The sequence below is a fragment of the Mastacembelus armatus genome, chromosome 13 (assembly GCF_900324485.2).
Source record: "Mastacembelus armatus chromosome 13, fMasArm1.2, whole genome shotgun sequence".
In the NCBI taxonomy this organism is placed as follows: Eukaryota; Metazoa; Chordata; class Actinopteri; order Synbranchiformes; family Mastacembelidae; genus Mastacembelus; species Mastacembelus armatus.
Window position 1 is genome coordinate 8,425,127 of NC_046645.1, and position 21,973 is coordinate 8,447,099.

The 21,973-nt window shown below is 39.9% G+C and overlaps 2 protein-coding genes across 7 annotated transcripts in view; both read right to left on the reverse strand.

Moving 5' to 3' along the window:
- septin4b (septin 4b) overlaps nucleotides 1-10,208 on the reverse strand; it is a 37,383-nt gene extending 27,175 nt beyond the window's left edge. For all 4 annotated transcript variants that reach the window (XM_026333781.1, XM_026333765.1, XM_026333771.1 and 1 more), the window contains exons 1-2: nucleotides 9,934-10,208; nucleotides 6,875-6,882 (exon numbers count right to left, since the gene is read on the reverse strand). In XM_026333781.1, the coding sequence (XP_026189566.1) occupies nucleotides 6,875-6,882; nucleotides 9,934-9,985 (60 nt within the window). In that variant the 5' untranslated portion in view covers nucleotides 9,986-10,208. The remainder of the gene's footprint in view (nucleotides 1-6,874; nucleotides 6,883-9,933) is intronic.
- An 835-nt stretch (nucleotides 10,209-11,043) lies between these two features.
- limk1a (LIM domain kinase 1a) overlaps nucleotides 11,044-21,973 on the reverse strand; it is a 44,736-nt gene continuing 33,806 nt past the window's right edge. For all 3 annotated transcript variants that reach the window (XM_026319380.1, XM_026319389.2, XM_026319397.1), the window contains 12 exons: nucleotides 20,951-21,166; nucleotides 20,566-20,671; nucleotides 20,132-20,343; nucleotides 19,582-19,768; nucleotides 19,207-19,293; nucleotides 17,523-17,654; nucleotides 17,338-17,397; nucleotides 16,837-16,902; nucleotides 16,302-16,470; nucleotides 16,070-16,125; nucleotides 14,804-14,961; nucleotides 11,044-14,477 (listed from right to left, as the gene is read on the reverse strand). In XM_026319380.1, coding sequence (XP_026175165.1) covers nucleotides 14,309-14,477; nucleotides 14,804-14,961; nucleotides 16,070-16,125; nucleotides 16,302-16,470; nucleotides 16,837-16,902; nucleotides 17,338-17,397; nucleotides 17,523-17,654; nucleotides 19,207-19,293; nucleotides 19,582-19,768; nucleotides 20,132-20,343; nucleotides 20,566-20,671; nucleotides 20,951-21,166 — 1,618 coding nt within the window. In that variant the 3' untranslated portion in view covers nucleotides 11,044-14,308. The remainder of the gene's footprint in view (nucleotides 14,478-14,803; nucleotides 14,962-16,069; nucleotides 16,126-16,301; nucleotides 16,471-16,836; nucleotides 16,903-17,337; nucleotides 17,398-17,522; nucleotides 17,655-19,206; nucleotides 19,294-19,581; nucleotides 19,769-20,131; nucleotides 20,344-20,565; nucleotides 20,672-20,950; nucleotides 21,167-21,973) is intronic.

Sequence of the window (21,973 nt, forward strand, 5' to 3'; positions counted from 1 at the left end):
TAAAGTCACCAACTAAGCTAAGCTGCATGTCTATGGACTCTAGGAGGAAGCTGGAGTACTCAACTAAAACCCACGTACACACAGGTAGAACATGCGAACGCCACACAGAAAGGCACTTTTACACATTACAGTCTATTTCAGGTCGTTTGCAGTGAGGGTGGAGGCACATTGAGAGGAGGGTATGGGAGGTATCCTGCTCTGGTTTGAGCTTCTGGATTATAGGGAGGTCAATGTGCCACAGGTATGCGAGTGTTTATGTGGATGTAAAAGACAGAAAGCTTGTAATATCAGGGAATGAGTTCTGTAAATGAAATGGACTATTTGAGGCCGACAAGAGAGGTACTTCATGCACCAGAACAAAAAAAAAAAAAAAAGGAAAAGAGGGAAGAGAGGTGAAGGGGAAAAGGGGGAGTGGGCTCAATGGATGAAGGGAGGTATGAAACTTGTCTCCTCTTTGATCCTTCAATGAGAGGCATATGTTGTGGTTTTCCTCCGGTTCATATGGTCCCAATTCTCACAGAAGCGCACCTCAGATGCTTCTGTCCCAAATCCCAAAACTTACAACACCACCACTTGAAATCACTTAATCACTCAAACTATCAAATCATTGTCTCTGGACTCAAAAACACCTTTATGGTTACAGCTAGTCACAGAGCAACACTAAACTGATCATTACAGACAAGTGCCTAAGTCAGAAGACAGTTAACACTACTTATTTGTTTTGAGACACCTTGTTTATAGAGGAATGACAAAAATGTAGAACAATAAGAAAAAGTCTCAGTAGAAAAGGTGAAAGTAGATTTCAGATATAAAAGACTATCAATATCCAAAAGAAAACAGATTGTTTAAGGAAGATGCAAAAGAACGTATCATTTGTAGTAAAATCACTTTACAGAAGGAGTAAAGAATATCATGACTGATTATCAGTTTGGAAATGATATGCTACTGTGCCATACAATGCCAAATCACCTACACTAGTGAGTCATGTGCAGCTCAACACAACTGTAAATGTACTAAACCTGTATCCAGCCAGCAGTTCTAAAAATATAAAACAAGATATTACTCCCATTAAAACCACTCAAATAGTAGTAAATTTTTGCATGTGCATGCACATATAATGCTCTGATGTGATATGTGGAGGGGAGGGGAAAAAAAAAAAATGACATACTGTTCTGATGGTCAATAAAAGTGCACCTGGTTTCTGCCAATACCTACTACATTTGGGTTTTATTTCTGACAGCTGTGGAGTCCTATGGTAAAGGGAACAGCAGATTCAAAAGCTATTCAAATCCATGATTAAATAACTGACTGATTGATTGACTTCTCTTCTCTCTCATTAAACCATTTCCTAAATCCCAATTACAGTAACACTCCCTAAATACTGTGGATCTGTCTTAAACTCTCAGCCCCTCCACGCTCTTCCATCTATCATCATGTCACAGCATGCGAACACATTCCATGCTTCACTTACAATCAAGTGCTTAAATCTGATACTGTGCAGTCTGTGTCTGTTGGTATGTCGATGCTGATGTGAATGAAAGAATACAGTAGGTTGAACAATCAAGATTGTATCTTTCCTGGTGTTTTACATTTATACTGTATATTGGCATAGTTCATACCATTGGTTTTGTTGAGTTGCTTCTATGAGCTGGTACATCTCTGAGTTCTCTTATCAGTGATTTTTATTACAGTCTAGCATCCTTCATGCTTTTTAAACTATACACATTGCTACTCAATTATTTCTTCTCATTTTCACGCTTCTCTCAACGCCACATTATTTTTGTCTCCGCATTACACCATTATCCAATATCCATTCCACGATGTATTTTCTCCCATATTTATCCACTGGCAGATTACATCAAGATACAGGTTTTATGTTCTCCAGGGACAATAACCATCCTTTTCTACACCCCTTTTCTTAAGAAGATCTCCACCATCTCTCTGCTCTTCCTTTTGCCTATCATGGCATTTCCTCTCCCTGTCCTGCAGCATGCTGGGAGCAAAATGGGGTGGGAAGTGTTTTCTTAGGGGAAGTAGAGGCTGCTTTAGCTGAGGACTAAGACAGTTCTGGACAGCCAGAACTGTTAACTTCTCTCTGTGCATTAACACACATACACACATGCTCTGCAAGTACACACAAACTTCAGGACCAATGGCTGACATATTAAGATGCCATACAAATAAAAATTTAAAAAGTACAAAAAAAAAAAAAAGGCAATGGCAGGGATCAACTGCAGCCAGGTTAGCACGTGTTTGATAAGTGAATAATTCTATCGGTCATTCAATCAGGAATATGAAAAACATATAAATGTTGGTTAAAAATGTGATTTGCTCAAAATGTGATTTGCAAAAACATTGTGAGACTTCAGACCGGGTTCCCCTAAAAATCTTTTTTTGACAGTGGTATTTCATCACTACCCTGGGTAAGCAAACATAGCATTTTATTTATCTGCAGATATCATGTCAAAAAAAAAAAAAAAAAAAAAAGAAGCTATTTAGCTATCCTAGTACCAAAATTCAAATCTGCCTGATTTGTTGCTGTCTTCACAGTGTCTGTATTTAAACTCTCTGACTTTGCTCCCAGAAGGACAAAGATTAGATCAGGGCATTTTGGTTCTTGCCCAGGCTACTGTCTATCCTAATAAACATCAGATTGGTTGATACAATGCTTCTGCTGTATGTGGCTTCACTGCACAAGTCAATTTGTAACACACTAAATAAGACACAGTTGCAGTAAGAGAAATTTGTACAAAGTATGGTTCAGAGTTTTGACATTTCCTATATTTCCCAAAACACTTTTCAACAATACATACAAAAAATGTCTACAGTTGCTGCTTCACACAGTAGATTTAAGCTGTCAGTAATAGTACTAACTGAATCAACAGACAATAAACTTGGAGTAAAAGTCAGTGCTCTTAATTCTTGGCTACTAAGTCTGCTGATGATGATGAAGATATGCTTGTTCAATGCGAGTAAACAGACAAACATTTGTAGGCCTTGCCTTAACTGTGCCATTATTAAATGTGCCACTCCTTCAGCATTTTATCATGAATAATCAAAAGGGCAAAATGCTAACATTTGTGTTAATGAGCTACAGTGTTACTTTCTTTCCCCCTGCTTACCTCAGATGTAAATATTTTTTCAATAAGCTGATTCCAGAAGAATTAGAGATGACTGCACTTCAAACCAGAGTGAAAAAAACTGAAGGAATTTGACTCTCCCACAGGGGGGTTAGAGGTTAGGAATAGATGCTGTAAATACAATAATTGTGCAATGTGAATATGGAATGCCAAAAAAAGAAAACAGCAACACTAGAGATGTAGGTTTTAGTGTGATAACAAATAATGCTACCAGTTCTACAGCTACACCGATGAGCACAGTGGAAAAACTGAATGAGATGGGTAGTGCCAAGTCTCTAAAACAAAGAACAGCACATACGTTCAAACAGAAAAGTTCCTTTTTTCCCTTAACCATGTTTAGCCCTCTTTGATAAAAATTGCATTAACACCTGCCCCACTTCCTTTCAGAAAGCAAGTCATCCCTAGGCTGGTAGAACAGGGAGGTGCTGTCTCTGGTATAGCTGTAGCATGTCATGCATTGCTAACAGAGTGCTGGGATCTCAGTGGGGGCCATGGGAACTGGACTGAGATTATTTATAGCGGGTGGGGGGCTTGGCATGGGCCACTTCTATGAGACTTTAGAGGAATGTCTAAGGTTGCCCTCTGACCAAAACTTTGGCAGAATGCTGAGGCTGGAGGTTGAGAGGCTAGCTTGCACTGACGTGGGACATCTGCAGGCAGCTGGAGGGTCTGGTGAGCAGGCCCAGCAGGGACAGGAAGAAAGTGGTGGACATAGGAAGTTAAGATGTCAGAGGAGGACCAAATAGGGCAATTTAGCAAGCCATTTTAAAGCTAGCTATTTATGAAAATGAGGTGACTTATATTCAGTAATACTAGAAGTACTGAAGTAGAACTAGATAGCCTTTGTGTAGTACCTTTAACTGTAAGATATCTCTATGTGTAGCCAAGTAATATGCATTATGTGTTTTTCTTAATAGCACTTGGTAAAAGTATTTTGGTATGAAGGTGTTGGTAATAATATAACAGTGGGTCAATTCTTATAAAGCCCCACTAAGCTGTAACAGTAACCCAACACGTACAATGCCCTGACACTAAAATTGGAGCAGCTAAATGAAATTCAGTTATGATTATTATGTTTTTCTTTCCTGTGACAACAATAAAGCTGACAGTATGAAAGTAATAGTACTGCATCCTCAAATACTAAATGAGATCAACAAAAATCTATAAACACATACCTGCACCTTCCCACCCCCAAAATAAACTAAAAACAGTGATTGGGCAAGATGATATTCACCCTATTGTGCTACATAATTCATAATGACTGAAAGGTACATTTGCCTTTACTTCACTATGGAAAAACCTGATCTTACAAAAGAATACTCAACACACGACAGTGTCTGGTGTCAACAAATCCCTCTTTAAGAGCTAATCTTTCACCTTTTCTTCATTGTTGTCTTATCGCAGCCAGCTGCATATTCAGTGAAGTGTTGCGTGCCTTCTCCCTAACCCGATTGTTTGCCCTCATATCAAACTGGAAAAAGCCCAGAGGGAGCCCTGTCAAACCCACAGGCCAAAACCCCCACTGCTACAGTGTCTGCATCACCATTGGGGCATCACACCATGACTCTCACTACATGCTCAGAGAATAAAGCCCCCACACTTCAGCCAGAGCAGACTTATACAAAATGATGGATCAGGTTTCACTGAATGAGCTGGCATGTCATTCTCTCTTACTGAGGGGCTCGCAGAGTAAAGTGCCACTGTTTTTGGTGCACGGACTTGATGAGATAACGTAATGGATGACAGGCTACCATTAACATTGATAATGTATGCTGGCTAAGATTCCTGTGATGATAAACATTACTAGTTATATACGAAGGAAGAGTGAGAACTTGGAATTAAGTACAACTGTATCTGGTCAGCTTGAGTCTGGGTTGACTGCTCTTTATTTTACACAAAATGTGTTGAACAATGAAGTGGTCTTCCTGTAAGCAATAACATTTCACCAGGTCTCACACCCATCATTTGACATTCATTTTACTAATTACTTGCATCATTCACAATAATATGTGCTGTATGTGTTTCAACAATGACATGTCAATTGATGATCCGATGGGTGTGGTGGGGCATATCTGCACATTCTGCCATTCCAGTTTGCAAAAGAATACAATGAATGTGCACATACTGACACTGACAGCAAACCAGAAAACACAAACAACTACAGGACAAACAGAGCAAAGGAGAAAACCAGCATCCACTGTAGGATCAAGCTAGCTAATGGATTGCCTACATGTTGGCTGCAGTAGCAAGCAGCAATTGAAGGCACAGGAAACTAATGGATAGTTGAGTAAAAGCCACAGAGGAATGCAGCATGATGAATGTGTGTGGATTGGCAATCGTCTCGAGAGACACAACCATCCCCTTCTCTATGCTCCTCTTTCCACAGCTGGCACTGCCGATGAACAGCAACATCATTCTGTGACTGCAGATACATGTGTATGTGGTTAGGTGGCATTTTTAGACTAACAAAAGGAAGCCACAGTCACTCTCTTGCTCTACCACACCCCAGAGTCCTGTGTGGTTTGTAGCCATGGGGTGTGGAACTCAGGGGAAGAGCACTTCAGTTATGTCAACCTGGACTGAATGATGGCTTTCAACAGAAAGACACATTGTGTTTTTAGTGAGAATCACACAATGGGTGTGGTTTGCAGAGCAAGAAATAAAAGTATGTAGAATTAGACATCTGCTCATTTAATCACACACCCAGCGAGAAATGTGCCAAACCATCAAGAGCAACTAGTAAATGCTTTCACCCAGCCGAAAGCCGCCAGCAGCAGCAATTGCCATTGGGCCTTGGACAGATGTTGAAAGTTTCTTCACGAGATGTGTCTTCTGTCAGCCTGCGCTGCAGTTTGTTAAACAGATTTGGAATACTGCTGAGGAAGGAACCAGAGTTTCTCACACCCATACAGACCCACTCCTCTCCACCCATCTGTGAACTGTTTGGGGTTAAAAACAAACTCTCTTCCACCTTCATTGAGCTAGGTCAAACACAGCTGCAGGACTTTGGGATGCAGACAGTGACGTAGGGCAGAGAAGGGAGGGGTCAGTTTTGACACTGAGGTGACAGGCTCTGGCTATTGGAAAGGTGATAACACATGACCACCATCATTGTGAAACCATGGTGCCCTTCACAAAGCGCTCCTGATTCTGCTGAAGATAGTTCAGCAGAAAAGGCAATTATAACCAAAAGGTGAAACAAATGCAATTCAGCACACAAATAAAGCTAACACACAAAAAAGTTAACACACAGATTCTCAGATGTCATTTGGCGAGACAAGGAACAAGGAAATTATACATATTCATACAGGTATTTCTCTGTTAAGTAAAACACTGCCACATTTATGAATAGGAAGTCACACAAGCTCAGAATAGTCAGCAAAAATCCCCACTCAGTTTAACACTGTGGAAAGAAAACATCTGTCGCATGCTTAATAAAAAAATATTTCACATTCAGACTAAACAGCAGGTTACTGTGCTTCCAGTAGTTCGAAATACATAAATTTCAAGGATCAATGAGTTTAATACTTATTAAAAGCTAATTCATAAACTCCTTCCATATAAATCCCCAATGAACAAAAACCCATCAATACTATACATCAGGGTTCAAAATGGGCTGACATCAACAAACCACAGTGTCCTGATCTTGGTGAGATAATCAAGGCTAAATCTCCCTTCACCAATGACCTACTTCATCTCCAGCAGCAGGAATAAGGAAAACTCTGGTTGCTTACCTCATCATCTGGTCAGAGGAGGATGATCAATTTTCAAAAATCCACATCCAGTGGAGGTCAGAAACATAGTAAAGGAACAGAAACACAGTATTAACATAAATGTCACATGAAAACAGTACGGTTATGAAAACAGTACAGTACCATCAATTACACAGTCTTGTCTGTGATAACCCTTATGTGATAATGATAAAAGTATCCAAGTAAGCATGCTTCAAAGACTGCATGTAATTTAGTCTGCAAAGTGCAGGGGCTCCCGGTGAGTTTTTACTTTTACAGTGGACAGTTACAGCATCAGTCGCTTCTGAGAAATTTTGCTCCTTTAGTTCTGCAGCTATATATGACATTAATTATTGCTGGACAATGCATTTGGAAAACTACTATTTTCACACAGAGAAAACACCCTGCTGCTGTCCTGCTTCAGGAAACAAAGCAGTCTTGGTAATGATCGAAGCTGGCAGTTATCTCAAAACCTGGCACTTACAGATCAGTCAACCTCTACAGTAATTAGTCAAGAGCAGACACTGGTGCAAATTATTCATGATGTTTGCCATTTACTGATATTCTTAAGAAGCAAAACAAATTTCTTTACTCCATGCTGCCTGTCCTGGGAAACCTACTGGCTGTCTTACAAATATTGATTCACCATCTTAAACCCAGGACCATGACTGCCTGTAAGCTTACAGAGAAGACTGTGCTGAGCCACAGGTCAAAGGACTAAAATATCATTTTAGCTTCTGCCACCATTTACAACCACTTCAGGAACAGCACAAATGCTACAGATGACAGGCAGTGCTTTATATTCAGGACATATAAAGATTAAGCTGTATGTCTTTAAAATATAAGTGGCATCAGTATGTATCTCTCCAGATGCACTTTAAGTCAAATTACTGTGGCAGGATGACATACAAATAAGACTTCAGTGCACTGCTTACAGAGCAAACAAACGAACAGATAAACTAAACATCCACAACCACAGCTCTAAATTTAGAGCCAAAAACATCTTATTAGAGAGACGCAGAACATGTCATCAGTGTTAAATTCCTGTGCTGCACTAAAATGACGACTCACTTGACTTGTTCATTTTTCTTGTGGTTTCTCTCCTGAACTTCATGCGGAGTTCCTTCACCAGAGATGCTGTCAGCACAGCCACAGACAGTGGTGAGGATGCTAGTGTCTCTCCACAAGGTTTTCCCTAAGGAACACTAGCCACTGCTGACTGTGCCACCCATGCATAACACTCACTTTCATCGTGGGTGCCTTTCAAAGTCAGACTTTGTTTTTAGGTGAGTAAACTGACATCAGGGACTGGTGGTGCTTTGTATAGAAAGAAAGAAAGTTGCATGATCTGTAAAACAGTTTGCAGGCTCTCTGTAAAGCAGTTCTAGTTCCACCAATATCCCACAAGTCAGTTCAGCTGACTGTATATCCCCTGGCTTGTGTCAACAGTTTTGCAAAGAAATGTCACTAAAGAAACTCAGAAAAGATTTTCCAGTGAAATGAAATGGTCTAACGTAACACACAAAGATTGGACATAGAAAAACTAACATTTGAACTTATCACCCAGATGTTAAATCTGAAGCGGATCCTCAAAAAATGAACTGGCATAGAAGATAAAGTTGAATCTTTGGGCATGCAGTTTCATTTTTGGGATAAGAAAAGGTAACACAACTAGAAAGGAAGAAATAAACTCTCAGGTATGCAACAAGGACATAAAATATATTTGTTTGTTAAGGAGTAGCTCCAGTGTTTATGGTTAAACCAATGCAATAAAAGTAGTAGTAAAACGGACACAAAATAAAGCTTCTATCAATGATTTGAGCTCACTCTCAAATTCACATGGAAACTCAGCACTCTCTCTGTTCACAGTTTCACTGAGTCAAATCTTTCTTTGACTGTAGCCTCCATTACTCCATACCATGAGGCTGGAGCTCCTGTTACCAAAATTCACAATGGAATGTGCCAAGTGTCTTTACACAGATTAAGAGATCAAAAGATGCAGACAGGCTGAGAGCTAAAACTATTTACAGACATAATAAGATGCAGTGATGATGGATGTTTGATAAAGTTTAAGAAGTCACTAAATCTTTCATCTTTCTTATGCTCTGGACTATGCAGAAGTACAGTTCAATGAAAGGGGCAGGCCGATGTATTGGCTGACATGAGGTTTCATATACATACATACATACATACATACATATGCCTGAAGTCATTAAGAAACAGTGTGTGTTTATAGAGGTCTGAAAATGTCTTGTTTTGTCAACTATACTACTGTGTAAAACAAAGAAAAGCAGTAAATGCTCACAATTTAAAGGCCAATGTGATTTATCTAAAATGTTTTTATTGTTTGCTTTTTTAAAAAAAGGGTCATGCAAAAATATGGGAGCTGGTAACAAGGAGCTTATTCAGTAGAGCTACAACAATTAATGATTAGTCAATCGAAACTATTTACATGATTGATTAAGGTCGATTTAATTGTGGTGGTCTATGGTTCATCTTGGAGCCGAAAATGAAGGCAATGAAAGTCTCTGTGGCTTAAAGCTTGTTGACATAACGCGAACTGACTGTGCCAGTACGGCTTGTTTTAGGACAGTAGCTCATATATCTCTCCACCGGCCGTAGCTCTCAGTTTCGTCGGTGCAACCCTGCTCAGTTATATCTTACTGGGTCCAGAAATAGTTTAGTGTGGCGAGTCCCAGTACCACTCTTGCATAACTGTAGAATTACAGTGTGCTGCTGCTGCTGCTGCTGTGTCCCGTGTGAAGCTCAAAGTACCAGGATTTTCAGGGATTTTCGTTCGGCACAACGAAAATCACCCTCTGTCCTGTTAGAATACATTTTATAAAACGGGACAAAACGTGACTTAAAGTCAAATATGCCCCATAGATATTGTGTGTTTTAGGCGGTACAGTCCCGTTTGTCCCTAATGACTAAGAGCAAGATTTGAAGGTTTACTCGTGGGCCAGTCCGGGCTGTGGGTAATTTAAGACAGCAGACGAGCATCACCTGAGTAATATCACATCCCACATGCGGTGTCGGATGTGATAAAGCTGCATACTCACCGTGGTTGAAGACCGCAGAGCGAAACCGGTGGTTGCTGGACAAATTTTCCATGTCTCAAAGTTTCAGTTAGCGCCAACGGCCGCGACGTCCAACCTTCTCCTTCTTCTGTTTCTTCTCCTCCTGCGGTATTTCCTTAATTTCCTCCGCCGATGTGAACACACCTGCGCTGAACTGACAGTCTTGTGTGTTGTGTCGGACCGGACAAACCCGTCCCCCCCGTGTGTGCGTCTGGTATGCTGGGTAGCTGTGTCGGTGTGTGAGGCTGCTCGGCTGCCTCCTGACCTCCAGGCCGTTGACGTCACGAACCACCAGCCGTTACAGCAGCGACGTCGGAATGAAAACAATCGCACGTGGATGCGATTGGAGAACGCTCACGTGCACCATTGTCAGCGAAAATGAGCAAAAACAAATAATTGTCTCGTCTTTGTGTTTGTTTTGTTGTGTTTGTGTTTATTTTTAAATTGTTTAGCATCGCATCTTATTTATTTTCTCTCTCTCTCGTTCTATTACTCTATATGTGTTTGTCTTGTGTGTAGGTAGTGTCTCTTATTACAGTCTTGACTGTCCTAAATACAATATTGTTTGTATCAAAGCACTTAGTACTAGATTGTACTACATTGTGGAGGTATAATACACGTATTATAGTTGAGTACCACCATTTTACTAAATTTGAATTATTCATCCTAAAATTGTACTTTTTACTAGTTCTGATAATCAAATAACATATAATATCATAAAATCTAGAAATTGTAAATTTTACACTGTAATTAAGAAAAAGATCTGAAACCGTTTGTTGGTACTAATATTTGGCAGTATTTGTAGTAGTAGAAAGGCTAACTTTGGTGCATACTGTAGATGAACATCTTTATTTAGCTTCATTAATCTCATTTCTGAGATTCACCCATTTTATTTCATCATATAAATAAAGAGAGACAGTGACATCTGGTGGTCAATCTGTTAATACATTTATTATGCATTCACCTGTTAATAGAAAAGAGCACTATCTTTTTCATCTAAATGTCACCCACACTTTTTATCTGGACAATGCAGTGCTGTCCTAGTGTGAGTGAGTGAAGCACAATTATTGGTGCTGTCATACTTTGTTTTCTACGTGAATTCAGAATTACAAATGTGAAGAAGGGTTAATAGTGGAGTAAATATAGGACATACAACCATAACCTTGTTGTGGCTATTTTTGTCAGAATGCTTAAGGTGAACAAACACTTTGAGACGCTGGTTTGATTGTTTTAAGAGCAACAATTTTATTTTTAGCTGTGACAGAAAAAAAAATCCTTAAGAGTCTATATGTTCACGTTCAGGATTAAAGTGCAGAATTGTTTTCACAGCTTGTGTAAAAAATTAAATAAGACAAAAAAGAAACAACATTAAAATATCAAAACTGACAATGGAGATATAAATATGATACAGAACAAGATGAAATCTCATACAACATAGTATCAGCAATGATATTCAATCCACTTGAAACAGGCTTCCGCTTATGATACATAAAAAAGGAAATCAGTTCACGTTTTTTCGAGTCGTTGGCAAGGCTAGCTTACAACAAAGGCACAGCATTGTTCAGAGGTAACGATCCTTTGCAAAGAAGTGCTGCGGACACATTCTCAATGATCATCAACACGTCCTCATAGACACATCTAACATGCTCAACATGGCTCAGACAGGAATGGAGACAGAAATAGGGCAAAAAGCCACTCACGTACATGTACATGCCCACAAACCAATACATCAACCAGGAGGGGTTTGTTTTACAGAAGCGTTTTTTGTGTCATCAGCCTACATATTGACAGAAGGTCACATGCTCTTTGAGTCTCACTGTTACTATAAAGAAGTACTACTTTCCTGTTAAGCTGCAGAATTAAACGACTTGTGAAGTAAGCTCCAGAAAATTACAGCCCTGAGCCAAAAGAGTATGTATGATAGGGAGGTGAGAGGTGAGACAGGCCAGTTTAAGTGCTCTATTATCAGATAGACTAGCAGTTGTTGCAGCTTCTGTGGGCATCACGTACGAAATCAAACAGTCAGAAGCAACACATAGCATCTTTCACAAAGGACCAGTCTGTAGGCAGCAGGCAGAGCTGGGATATAACATCATCTAGGTAGCAAAGGTCAGAAAACATGAGAGTTTTGCTTGTGTATAGTTGATATTGCTGCAGATGTATGACTCTATTTACAAAAAGATCACAGAGGGAGCAATCAGGCCCTTGTGAAATCTTTATTTAAAAGTTAAAATGATGATGTATCTAATCCTCACCTGGTCCAGTTTGCTACCAAGAGGATGAATTTCCCAGATCCCAGTTTTACAGTTGAAAGGCTCTATCAGTGTCTTGCATTCATATATCAACCTGAACTGACATAATTTCCTTATCACAAGTAGCCCAAGAGAGGAAATTAACAAACATGGCTTCAAACAGCCATTTGGTAATATAGTGCAAATTAAAGTACTCAAATCTTTACAAAAAGATTTCAGTGGCTGTAAAAAACAAATGCTGTGTTTTTATTTTCTCATTTCCATTTTAGCCTGGCATTCTTTCATGACTTTTTTGTCTTTCATTCTTTTCTTATTTGAAATCTATAATAATAATAAAATATTTAGAGACAAAAAAAAAAGCTTGGTTTAGAAGCTAAAACAAACTTAGCTTGTACATCATGCAGCTTGTGAGAACAGCAGGAAATTAAAAAAGGATTTTTAGATTAGAGATAGAAATCTTATGTTAGAAGGTGCAAGAGAAATTTGACAGTGGAAGAGATTATTTTGAAGGAGTGCGCGTATTTATGCAATGCAAGCAGATGAGTTTTTGGACAGACACATATATACAGTGATATTTACAATCAGCATTTACATGTAAACAAACAGTGGGTCATCCACAGAGGATATGTGGACAGACAGCTGACATAATGAGGCAGTACATGGTGATATTTCTACACCTGAACCACTATACAGTACATGAGATGAGAGTGAATAATTAAAAAACAGATTGATTGCCCTCAAAATATAATTTGAATTTATCATAATATCCAGATCAAGTTCAGCATGTTTAAAAGGGAAATTTACCCTGCAGAAACGTGATACATAAGTACGTAATCTAGTATTATGATATATACTTTTACTCCAGCACACATCTACATGAAACTCCAAGAAGACCACTTAAATGTAAAGAAATACTTTTTGGATGGAGGGAAAAGAAGAATGTCGAATTTACGGATTATAAGGGTTGGAGATGGTGGTGCCAAGATTCCTCTTATCTCAAATGCTAAAAGCCCCCAACCTGCCACAGTGGTAACAATGTAGAAAACTTTAACAAACAGTGAGCTGTGCCCTTTTACTGCAGTCAAACTTTAACTCTTCTTAATTTCAACTGGTCAGCCAATAAAAATATGGCAATGTAGCATACGTATATAAAATATGTCTGTACATTTACACTATTTAAAACATTTACAATCACTAGATATGTACACAAGTATGTGTTTGAATGTATAAGACACCACATCAATGTTAATGAGATCTGGTTATAGGTGTTTAATTTGGAGACAACGTACCAAATTTATGCTAAAGACGTGTACCTCAGTTTAAGTCAGTGCTACACAATAAATGAAGGAGAGGGGCAGCATCACAGACACATGTCGGTCTGGGATCAGAGGGACACAAGGAACCAGCATATGACCTGACAGCATTATTTACAGTCATGCACTCTTCAGTGAACAGTTTAAAGCTTGAAAGGTTTTGTTTGACTTATACAAGTGAACAGAAAGTTGATCTCACCTTTTGTGTCTTAAGCAACAGACGAGCCCCTCTCCTTTGCATTTTTTGCATGTTCAGTTTTGAGATCCAAATCAAAAAACAAACCAAACTCACACAGAAACACCTGCGAACACATACTGCACTATGTACTCTGTAGAGGCCTAAAGTGAGGAGGCTGAAGGTTTGCTTTATGCTTTTTGACTATTTCATCCACATGAATATACACACTACAGCAGGTACACTAAGTATTCTTGAATGGTATGACTACTAATGTTAGATCTACATGACTCAAGAGTTGAGTCATGATTTGAAAGTTGGGTCTGATTGCATATGACATGTTCCACCTTAACTTCAGGTGCCGCAGGCTCAAGATATCATAGTTAGTGTCTTGGTTTGACTTTGAATGTGTGCACTCTGCACAGGTGGCTTTGCAGATCTGCATTCCCCCCCTGAGTCTGTTTATTAAGCCTGAGCCAGCCTGAGCCCGCTGCATCTGTGTCAAATATGGAGGGATGATTACACAACCCCTCCAGCCATTGCACCACTCAAGGCAGGCGCTCACTGTCCCTTGTGGGGATAACTCTAATTTCCCACTGCTCTTGCCGTGTGTAGTCCTACTCTGGCTGTTCGGGGTGGGTGTGTAGGCCGTTTTCAGGGCGTGTGATGCTGTGATTTTCCCAGAAGACCTTATGCAGCTGGTCCACTTCAGACACCAGGGGCAGACCGATGTCCAAGTGCATCTTCAGATTCTCCAACCACTCTTCCAGTTTGCAGAAAGCAGGACTAAAAAGATTAAGAAGGCATTTATGAATTTTTGAATTTTATGAAATTAAACTCTCTTAACCAGAACACAAACTATTCACCAAGATACTTTGAGGGTGATTAGCATAGTTGTAAAGATAACAGTTGTAGCACACCCAGTACAGTAGAGGGCGTCTTACTTATATAAATGAGAAAAACTCCACTAATTTGACAACCACAAACCAATACCACTGCATATACAACAGTGGGGTGAATTACAGCCAACAGATGCAAAGCTCTGCAAATTACCCTAAACCTTAAAATGAGAGGAAAACTATGAACTTCTACGCTGGAAGTAGATGTCTGACCGTTTATCTGCATCAAGGTCACAGCACACAGCAGCCATGGGGAAGAAGGCAGGGGGACAATCTGGAGGACAGTAGTGCTCCAAGAACCCAGACACATTCAGTCCGAAGTCTGTAGCCCTAGGGAGGTAGTCTGGGTCTGCGTTCACCCTGCCAATTATCTGAAGAGAGCAGGAAAAACAAAAAGACAGACAGAGAAAGAGGACTTAAAGATGGAAGTGTCAGGGTGTCCTCTTATGAAAAGCAGTAAACTCCCAGACTGATGCCTGCCTGTCAGAAGCCACGTGAAGACAACTTTGTTTTTCTGCTCTCGCTAATCTCTGCAGTATTTGTTGTCTAATGGTGTCCATCTGGGGAAGTCATTTTCAGGGATTGTGTGTGGCCACGCCCAGAAGTTACCACATTTTGGGGCTGGATTTTCATTTGGAAAGTTTCTTTATTTTTATTTTTAGGGGCCCTGAAAAGCTCGTCCAGAAAGATTTTTTCCTCATAAAACCAAATGGATAGTGTATTTTACACGTTAGCAGTTTAACACATGAAAAACCTGTCAAAAAATGCAGACACTAGTAATTTGTGGACCAAGAAGAGGAGTTGTGAAAATACTGTAATAGGCCAAAATTGTATGTGAACTTAGATTTTGGCCAAATTTAGTGTGTAGTAAAACTGCAAAACCTCTAACGTTAAGTGGCAATAAAAGGTGCATTTGGACCAGAGGACTGTTTTCATGTTTCTCAGAGCTGTTGGAGGAAGTTCCCCTTTTTTGTGTGTCTACACTGCAGGACTTGAGAACTATAATAGTCCTTAGAAGACTGTTTTGGGGGACATTTTTAGCTCGTGTTTCAGAGCAGGTACTTTTCCAGTACAAAGGAATCCATGAGTGACATATGTTTATGCTGATTTCTAATTTTAATTTAAAGTAGAATAAACAACGATCAATCTTGACAGATCAATCATGAATTTTCGCTAGCGTTGTCGAATGTTGTGTGGAGGTGACGTTGCTATGCCAACCATCAGCCGGCTTACATTAATTCAACGGTCTAACTAACTGTGTGGATGTGGACAGAAAAAAGGTCTGTAGTTCTCGGGTCCGTATTTCAGTGGGGTAGTCTGTAGAAATGCGTGGTCTAAAAGCACCTAGAGTTTTTTGTTCAGGTGACAGTTTAGTATACTACCAAGGAAAGTGTGAGTGAAAAGTATATGGGAAATGTTTTTGATTTTACTAATAAAACAGTATGAAATCCTAGCTGTCTGATTAGGAAAGTCACTTACCTCGCAGAGCATGATACCAAAGGAAAAGATGTCCACTCTTTCATCATAGCTCTTCCCTGGGAAATGAAAAAAGAACAAATTAAGCTGTTGTTTATTTTCAGAATAAACAACATAGTTGAGTTAAAGACAACAGATTTCAAGAAAACAACTATAGCACTCTAGTTTGTTTCACAAGGTGTGAATCAGTAAATCAATATTATTGAAAAAGTACAAGTGTCTCTAAAAATCATACCATGGATCATCTCAGGTGCCATCCAGTAAGGGTTTCCCACCACCGTGTATCTCTTCCTACGATCATGCCTCTTCAGACCCGGCAGTTTACCCTGCGACAACTTCTCCTCGTGCTTGTCGTCAACCATGAGCCGAGCCAGCCCAAAGTCTGCCACCACCACTGTGTTGTCCTGAGTGAAGAAAATTGAACATTTAATAAAATGCTGATATTACCCTTCCAGGCAAAGGGGGGCAAAAGAAGCAGTTTCAAGCTCATTTACAAAGTTTAAAATTCAACTTCAAGCCTTAAAATTTCAAATATGAGCTCTACAATACAAACCTTTTGTTTTCATGTGGCACATGTACAGTGCTCTCTCTGTTTCCACACTACCTCATATGGAGCTTAAGAAGTCTTAGTCTGTTAGAGCTGCTAACAAAGCTCTGCTTTGTCTTTGTTTTTTTAACTGCCCTAGCAAATGGCAGGTGCACTGTGTTAAATCCTCAAAGAAAACATACTCTATATGCACAGGTATGGACTGAAAAACATAAGTTCTTACCTCTCGGACTAGACAGTTATGTGAGTTCAGGTCCCGGTGGATTATGTTCATGGAATGCAGATATGACTGAATGACAGACAGATTGGAGAGGGCAGAGACGCAGGAAGAATAAAAAAACAGGAGATTTTAGTGGTACTTTAAAACCTGTGCAAAGTGAAACAGTAATGCCTTGTTTCATTCCAAGTAGATGATGTAGTAAATACAATAATCCATTTACAACACTCATAATTGTACTTATATCAAGGGAAAATATCAGGAACTCATGTTCTAATCCTGCACGAATTCAGTCCATAGAGGGGGATGGAAGAGATTGTGCACAGCATTAGCAGAAGTGTTGCAGCTCAGCAAAATGACCATTAAAGGGAGAGAGCAGCAACGATAACTGGAAACACCAGCCATCAAGACATTTCACTGATTTATTTATTTTTACAGAACTACATTTTTTGATAACATAGAGTAAACTATAACAGTTACATGATTTTTTTCTGGATTTGAACTCACCATTCCAGCAGCAATGTCCTTTGCAAAACTGACCCGCTGGTTCCAGGGATAGTTGCTGTCCTGTTAATCACAGCCAAATGACAGTTTTACTGCATCTATTAGTAAAAAGTTTATTCCATGCATTTTGACTACTGAACAGGAGATAGACACATTCATATTCCTGCAGACACACACTCTCCACTCACCATTTTCTTGATGATTTCTCTCAGGGTGCCTCCCTTTATGTATTCTGCAATGAAGTTGAGCCTTTTGTCTTTGTAAAGGACTCCAATGAATTTGAGCACGTTGGGGTGATCCAGGCAACGCATGACTTTCACCTGATGAAATCAAAACAGGTTGTTTCACAATGTTCAATCATCAGCCCCTGCTGGACATATGGAACAAGTCAACAAATGTATTTCATCTTGTAAAGTTAGTATGATCACACTCATGGCTGAACTGCAACTACATATTTAGTGTGCACATCATTTTGACTACAACTACAACTAAATTTCAGATTCAATTTACTGATTTCTTCTATTACTACTTCTACTTGTTCCAATTTAAAAAGCAACAAAGAAAGCGCCGTCATTAAATGCTGCAACTTTACTGTAGTTCAAGAGGTTACCCACGCTACTCAGCCCATAAAAGACTTCCCTCCCTGATGGTTGTGCTGTGAAACAGGAGACAGCCCACTATCACACACACGAATAAACTTGAAATACGACCCTTCAAATCTTATGATGTCTGAAATGTTTGGTGCGTACTTTTGCAATCTTCACCAGAGAGACTGTGAAGCTGTAAATGAGATCACCAGACACTCAGTAATGTGAGACTTGGGCCACCTACAAACAAACAGCCAGTGGGAGTAATAATCATGCTTCATTGTGGCTAGAGTTTGTTTTATAGCCAATCTATTTACTCTGTCATCATCCACATCAATTACAAAGCAGACTCTAAACCTAATAATAAAACTGAAACACCACACATACATAGACACAACCGATGGAGAATCATTTCTGCGAACTTCAAACGTCTGTTAGTGGAGTGTTAACTGGATGAGTGAGTCTACATGACGAACATCAAACAAGCTCATTAAGTGTAATTTAGATCAGTTCAACAATAACTCAAGAATTTACTGTAGTCTGAACGTCTGCGTATGAGTCAGTCTCTGTTATCTTTTCAAATGAACAGAGAGCCAGGACAGAAATGAAGATTTGTGTGAGAGTTAAAATAAAATAAAATAACCTCTGCTCATCCGTCATTTTGGGAGAAAACTGTGTTAACACTCCTTTTCATCATATGTCAGAGGTCATTTTAAATATTACATTTTCATTTACTCATGAGGGAGAACATTTCCCTTTACTGTCTCATGCTCTATATTCACACAGAGGAGCTGCTAATTTTAAACCATCAGCTTCAGGTCACACACAAAAAAGCATTTTGCTTTTACTTTTCTCAACAGAGATTTTCTTTCTAAATTCATTCATTCACACTTTCTTTTTTTTCACACCACCACCAGCTGGCACTAGATCCTCCACAGTTCAAATTCATTCCTGATTTCTTTGAAAATATTACTTTAACACTTTTCCATCTAGCTATGACCCAGTACTCTTTTCTAGATGGTCTAAAAAGTCAAATCTGCAGCTTTCACGTAACAAACCTGTTCCAATAACTTCAGGATCCCTGCTGCTCTCATTCTAACACCATAGTCACTACTCACATCACACTAAAATGATGTTTGTAATCATTATGACCATTTTACGATGTGAGGTCAACACATATTCATCTCAGATTTCTCTTTAGGACAAGCAAAGAGTTGACTCAGCCTCTGAATAGAATAGAGTATATAAAATAAAAATAGAGTATATATTGTCTACATCCACTCACCTCTTTCAGGAAAGTTTTCTGTGTTTCATCATCAAAGCGAATCAACTCCTTCATCACCATCACCTCCCCTGTCTCCCTGTGGGTCACCTGTACAAGACACAATGATGTAATGAACAAAGAATTAACTGTTGTAACCATAAACATTTGGTTGCGACTTTTTCGTTCCATCTACTATATGTCAGCATGGGGGTTTTGGAAAGTACAAGATGAGTTAAACCACAAATGTTTCCATTCCTGCTTCTCCCAAACGTCTTACTTATGTCAATGCTGCCATCTTTTGGACATTTTAAGGATGACTATATTTCACATTACTGTGCATGTGCTTTATAAACAAGTCAAAATAAGAATATGCGGGCAGTGTCTCTTTAATTCTACCTTGATGGCCTGTCCAAAGCAGCCTTTTCCCAGCACCTCTCCATGGATGAGGTCAGATGGGCGGAAGATGCGGTGAGTACGATTGGACACGACGCGGAGAGACTCGGATCGGTTGATATCCTTCCTTTGGGAGATGGGGGACGCTGCGTTGCTGGAGCCTGGTGACTTATCGATGCTGTAGCTCCGTCTGCAGTGAGGCAGTGGAGACAGACAGGGTGAAGCGATGGAAAAGGAGAGAAGGGAAAACAGAGGTGAAGAGGGTATGACAGTGGAGAGGATGAAGAAGAGAAGAGCAGGTGATTAAAAAAGTCAAATAACTTCTGCTTTCCATGAAATATAAACATTGTTTTAAGGTTTTAACACACACTTTCGTAATGTTAGCAATTACCGGACACACAGAAGTGAAACTGCTGCCAGGTTGAGCAAAATAGGTTAGAACCCGATTGTCATAAGTGCTCAAACTCTGACATATTTAGTGCACTGTTTACAACTGCTGCCTACAGTAACACTGGGTACTGTGCATTACAGTTGAAATGTGTTCATTTCCTACGTGATGATGCGGGACTTCAGGTTGCTGATGTCAGGGTTAGGGGGCTGGGTGATGGGCAGGATGGGGCTGGGACCCTCCGACAGAGGGATGGACATGGGCCCATCCACCTGCTCTTCAGCCTCTGAGGAGCCTTCCTCCTGCCCCTGACTGTGAGGGTCATGTTCGATAGTGAGCTGCAGCAGCCGGCTCGTCTCCTGGATTAACAGATCGATCTATAGAGGAAGAGAAAGATCAGATGAGCTGGTCCATCAAAAATTAAAACAGCAGAAAACTAGATTATAAGTGTAGTAGACGATGGTTCTTTAGGTTTCATAGTGCTTTTCTACAATAACTGTAGATAATTATTGTCCCATTTCCCTTCTCAACTAAGAGTCAATACACTGTGGTCTCATTTGCATATTTACAATGAAGTATAAGGGATATGAAGTGAGTACCTCATCCAGAGGAACATTATGAATGGGAGTCCCATTAATTTCCAGGATCCTATCTCCAACATGAATGGAATTTTTCACATCTGGGCTGATGCAGTCTGCGTCCACCCTAGATAAAGATGAAGAAAACACTGAATAATTTTCATTCAGACCCAGACCTACGATCTGATAAAGTCTCAGCTCATACTCTTTTCCTTTTCCTTCCACACTATTATATAGTTTCATTTTAATGAAGTTAATCTATCACCCTGTCCTCCACTTTGAATCCCTCATTCTTTGTCCTCCACCACACTGACCTCTCTTAACTATTTGTCTCATTCTCATTTTTACTCCCCCACAATTGCACAAATATGCAATTACACACACAAGCAAGCACAGATAGACTCACTGGGACACTCGGACAGTGTGTCCATGTTCAGGGCTGTAACCATTGGTCGGGCTGAGTGGCTGGTCGATGGCTACTGAGAAACCTCGCCCCCTGCGTCCATTGTTGCCCTCAGTGGAGGCTGGGATGGAGACCAGCGTGACGGTGTGAGGGATCCGCGAGCATGGCGAGTCTGGCAAGGACACCGGGGTAACAATGGTCTGGTAATAACAGTGGCCGCTGGGGAAAGGAAAACAGGATGAAGGAAGCAATGATGGATGGAAAGGAGGACATTAGAGATAATAAAGCACAGAAAACGGGAACCCTCGTGATGTTTCTGGCTCTACAACCATCCATGCAAGTCAGAGGACAGTCAAGTTCTCATTACAACAGTTTTTACAGCATCACATGTTGTTAATGAGATGGTGCTTTAGCTCAGTTTGGGAAGATACTGTGCAATCGAAGTCTGTTTCGTAAGTTTGGCTGACAAATAAGGTTGTTATTCCCCAGGATGTAATGAATGCTGGGAGAATGGCCTGACAATGACTCATGAAAAAAAACTATGAAGTGATTTACAACTAACATACCAGAAACCTAATCACAAAACACACATGCACTCTCTCTTTTATGCTTCACCTCTACCAGAGACACACAATTCTTGTTTTTCCTGCTTTGACCTTAACTGGTAATACATAAATCTCTTGGTAAATGTAATGTTGTCGCACTATCATCATCCACATCCAAGAGGACAGAGACTCTTCCATCTATATGTAGTGCAGCTTGGTTAAAAACCTTTACTTCTTTACTCAATTAAGGCACTCTAACAATATCAGCCTTAAAGAACTGCAGGTGTAGTTGAACAGTATGTGTGTGTGATTTTCACTATGGTGTCAGTCACCACCAGTTATTCATGGCCACAACTAGTCCTTTGAAGCCCAAAATAAGTGGCATAGGGTTTGTCAGTCAACAGCCACTTTGGCTTATTGGATGTTTACTGTTTTTTTGGTTGCCCTTCAAAGGGATTTCAAGTGGATTAGTTTGTGGCAG